The sequence below is a fragment of the Aplysia californica genome, unplaced genomic scaffold (genome assembly GCF_000002075.1).
Source record: "Aplysia californica isolate F4 #8 unplaced genomic scaffold, AplCal3.0 scaffold01325, whole genome shotgun sequence".
Classification (NCBI taxonomy): domain Eukaryota; kingdom Metazoa; phylum Mollusca; class Gastropoda; order Aplysiida; family Aplysiidae; genus Aplysia; species Aplysia californica.
In genome coordinates, this window is record NW_004798595.1 from 111454 (window position 1) to 115877 (window position 4424).

Sequence of the window (4424 nt, forward strand, 5' to 3'; positions counted from 1 at the left end):
TGTTTGAAGCACGTGCGGCCACAGACAGGTAAATGGAACAGCACACATGAAGAATCTTAAAAAACACTCGTAGACCACCCCGGCTGAGGACCAACCTGAAATCAATTTCTCCATCTCCGTCTTGGTCCAGTCGGGCAACCAATATCTGAATCTGTTCCTCAGTGATAGGAATGGACGTAGCCTGGTGGGACAAAATAACACACCATACAGAAGTACATGTATATTGGTTGAAGAAAAGATTAACCCTATCCGTAACGTCGTGTTTTACTATCGTATCCATACGACGTGAGGAACTCTGTGCCACTACTTTCCAAAGAGGAAATTTACTCGTTAATCCGATCCGTGCGCTTTGCATAGCAATCTGTCAAAATGATTCTTTGAGAAATACTGAAAGTTTCGAAGAGATCTTCGCCCTGGAAGTATTCTAAAATGATAAGAATACAACCCCGGAGGTACAAAATAACCCCAGGGCGTTCGGATAGGGTTAATGTGATATAATATACTGTATCTAGATTTTTTAGTCAGAACACGATGTACATATTTATGCTATTTGCTACCCCACAATTACAAAGTTCTATATCTGCTTAGCACCCAGTTTTAAGAAATTTGACGTAAGAAGTAAAACATTTTGAGCTTCACAATAATCAGTAAAAAGCTTGTTCAAATGCAAGTCTTGGAATATCTTGACAACGACTCCGAATAATCTTACAATTTTGACAGAGTAGATAGGACATTCGGTTTTTGACCTCATGTGAGTCTTTGTAACTCAAAACGGCCAAAAAAATGTCAGATAGAACTTTGTCATTCTGAGGTAGGGAATTTGCGTGTTGCAATTGTAGATTGAACAGGGTGAGTCAAAATTATGTAACAGCCTGTTCCCCTTCTTACGTCCGCGGTTAAAACAAGATGAACACTAATTTGTTCTGTTTAATCTTCTCAGGTCTTTGCATGCGGGTCTAAACACTGGATGGCCAACAATCTAACCACCCATATATAATATCTAATACGTATTAATGAAGGTCACAGCAAACTAAGGTTTTCTCTTCTCTGATATTTTTCCCCTTTCACCTCCTTTCCTGCTCTGCAGCAATGTTCTGTCGTCTGCTTTCGTCTCCTCTTTCTGCCCCACCCCCTCACCTCCTTTGCTCCCTCCTCTGGGCTCCTCTTTCTGCAGCCTTTCTACTGCTACCCCTTGGCTCCTTCTTACTGCTGTCTTTCAGCCACACCCGTGATCATCTGGTAGGAACGATGTACCTACCCTTCTCGGACAAGGTCGAAAAATCTCGGAGGGCCCGTGCGCAAGTTGCGCACGTTAAAGATCCCTTGGTGGTCTAAAATCGATAAGAGTAGGCTTCGACGGCCACCCGGGCAAAATTCAAAACTTTTCTATCAACTGAAAAAGTTTAATTGGTCCCGCGCGTTCATATGACCTCATGCAGTTGCGAGCACCGTAAAACACAAAAAAAACTTTTAAAAAAACTAAACAAACCCCACACATACAAAAAAAACCCTAAGGTTCCGACATGTTCTCTTTGTGGTAAACCTAAAAAATAAAAGATCTAGATCTAGAGGATTTACAGCATACTCCCGAAATATGAAACGTTGACTCATTTTCATCAACAACACACTTTAACGTTAATGCACGCCAATGAAACGTGGTCCATTCGACGGGTGAGTATATTTCGAGACTGACATGGAGACGTCCAGATGGCCTTGACAGGAAAAGTACAAGCTTGCACTGAAATTTGGAGGGCAGGGTGGTGTCGCTATCTCAAAATGAACAATTTGTAGGATTGACTACAGTAAATCATTTAATTCCTTCAAATTATTCCAGTGATTTTGAGCATTGCACCCAAAGGGCGGTTTTTAATGAGACACTTATATAAAATAAACCTGAATGTTTGGTCGCTAGCCTACAGGAGTACCATGCACGGTTAGGTGCATATTACATGTAGATTTATTGGTTAATCAATAAAAGAGCAATATTAAATTTTTTTTTAACGCGGACAGACGAAGGTGAATGAATTATAACACGGGTATGGAAACAGACACCATTGCAGCAACGCAAGACAAAGTGGAGGTCCATGATCGCCCATGCCAGTCGACAAGGCACCGGAGGATGATGATGGGAGCAAAAAAGTTAGAGATATCGATGAACTCAAGGGCAGAATGCAAGGTGTCATATCAAGTATTCCCAACGAGATGTGTGTCAAGAGTGTATTGATCATGCCGGTGACCAGTCCTGTTAATTCTGAACACCCATACTAGTAGTGTTAACACAATTTTGAATCACCTTGTATTTGTAAAGCTCACGAGCCTATGTTTTTTAATCAGAGTTGAACGCAACGGTATCTACATGAGATATTATGGTTAGCCAATCACCGCTGTTTCTGGAAGACGAAAAGGATAATTTTCTAAAGTGAGACTCCCCTCCCCCCTTTTTTTTCAAGTTTTGGCACACATGGACGATCTCAGTCAGCTGTTTCATGTTCCTGTTCGACATAGCACCAACTCGACTGTGGGTAAATGTCTACTTGAGCCCTCCATTCGGAACTTACTTTACCTGCTATGCGCATTCAGGGTCTCCGGGTCTCCTCTCCCAGTGGGGCCACTTTTGAGTCTTCGTGACGTCATACCATATATATACTGTTAACTTATTTTATGAATGGGGGGAAAGGGGGGGGGGGCGGTAAGTAGACTACCCCCACAATGACGTTATGTCGCCAAAGCGCTCCTCTGTACTCAGACATACAACAGCCAACATTAACATTTATTTCCTTGGTTGTCCGGTTAATTCAATTTACCCTCTTTGCCCCCGAAGGACAGAATTACTGCCAGCAAGTCAGTCTACTTCGGAATAAGGCCAACAACTTGATAACTCAACGTATCTTCATCATGAAATCCCACGCCAGAGTAAAACGGGGTTGAAGCGTTTGCTTCAAATTATATAACGATCATTAAGTTTATACGTAGCTAAAGTGTGGTCTGATTTGTTTATTCTCGTGGGGCAAACAAACATATCCAAACAAACAAACAAACAAACAAACAAACAAACACACACACAAACACACACACATACACTGCGTGTAAGTTGGAACTTACCTCAATGCCCTCTCTGAACTCTTCAATGGAAATGGTCATACTTTGATCTTTGTCGAAATGTCTTAGAAGATCAATGAGTCGATAGCCCGCTCTAGCCACCCACTCCTTCAACTTTGTAAAAGGATCTGTCGATGAATTGCAAGTAGAACATACTTTGAAGAGGATATTCACATTTGAAAAAAAAATTGAAGCTTTTTTTTCGTACTGGATCTTTGTTCTTGTACTTTTTTTTCGAAGATAACTACATACTATGCAAACGAAGTACTATACACTCGGATGGGTCTTCAAGCCCCTTCTTTTGAAGTGCAGAAAATACTAGTAATACCCATACTAAGAAGATATACTGATATCAATTCCTTTATCGGTGTAACGCTGGTGTGTTTACCAGTAAGTGATGGGTCTAACGTACCTTTCAACACTATCAGGTTATTTGAGAGGCAGAGCCTCCAATATTACTTATGTTCTTGTCCAATAAGGTTTAGAGCCTTGAAAACACAACAAAACAAACCGAGTTCAAGAACACCCGATCGGGGATTCGAACCAGGTCTGTTGGATCAAAGTCCAGCCTGATACCAACTGAGCTACGATTGTGTTTATTACAATCTATCAATAACAACTGACAGCCCAAAAAGAACCGGTCAAGTTTGTTAATTACTTTACTTTGTCCGTCCTCTCGTACCTCTCTAGGGCGTCGAGGGGAGAAAGCTTCCTGTCTTTAGCAAGTTTGATAGCCTGGCTGGGTGGGATATTATTGTATTTTCTCAGGATATCCCTCACTCCCTGGATCCAGGTCTTTCTCGGTCTTCCTCTTGCCTTGTACCCTGTTAATATCCTGTAGTAGGCTTTACTGGCAAGCTGGTTAGGTGCCATACGTGTGAGATGTCCAGACCACCTGATTGTTTGCCTTCGAATGTAGTTGAGGACAGATGTTTTTCCCACCATTTCTCTGATCTCGTTGTTTCTGACCATGTCCCGTCTGGTTTTGTTGACGGCTCTCCTTAAACATCTCATCTCGCAGTTTGTTTACTCGCAATATCTTGCTCAATAGTAACACTGGAATTTCTGACAAGTGGCGTTAGTTGTCTAATGGTAAGGCTACCGGACTCGCAACGATGAGATCGCTGGTTCAGGGTTCGAGGATCAGCTCGTTTTGACTTTGTTGCTGAGAAAAGCACTTTAGACGAATTTTCCTATTTGGCTCGGCCCTTTCGGAGATGGACATTATTTCCTTTAAAAAATTGGAAATCCCGCCTCTTAACTAACCTGGGAGAGAAAGAGAGAGAGAGAGACAGACAGAGAGAGAGAGAGAGAGAGAGAGAGAC

At 41.9% G+C, this 4424-nt stretch overlaps 1 protein-coding gene across 1 annotated transcript in view; it reads right to left on the reverse strand.

Moving 5' to 3' along the window:
• Positions 1-4424, reverse strand: part of LOC101850693 (troponin C, skeletal muscle) — a 13559-nt gene that overhangs the window by 7647 nt on the left and 1488 nt on the right. Inside the window, exons 3-4 of the mRNA XM_013090531.1 lie at positions 3103-3227; positions 47-181 (exon numbers count right to left, since the gene is read on the reverse strand). Coding sequence (XP_012945985.1) covers positions 47-181; positions 3103-3227 — 260 coding nt within the window. The remainder of the gene's footprint in view (positions 1-46; positions 182-3102; positions 3228-4424) is intronic.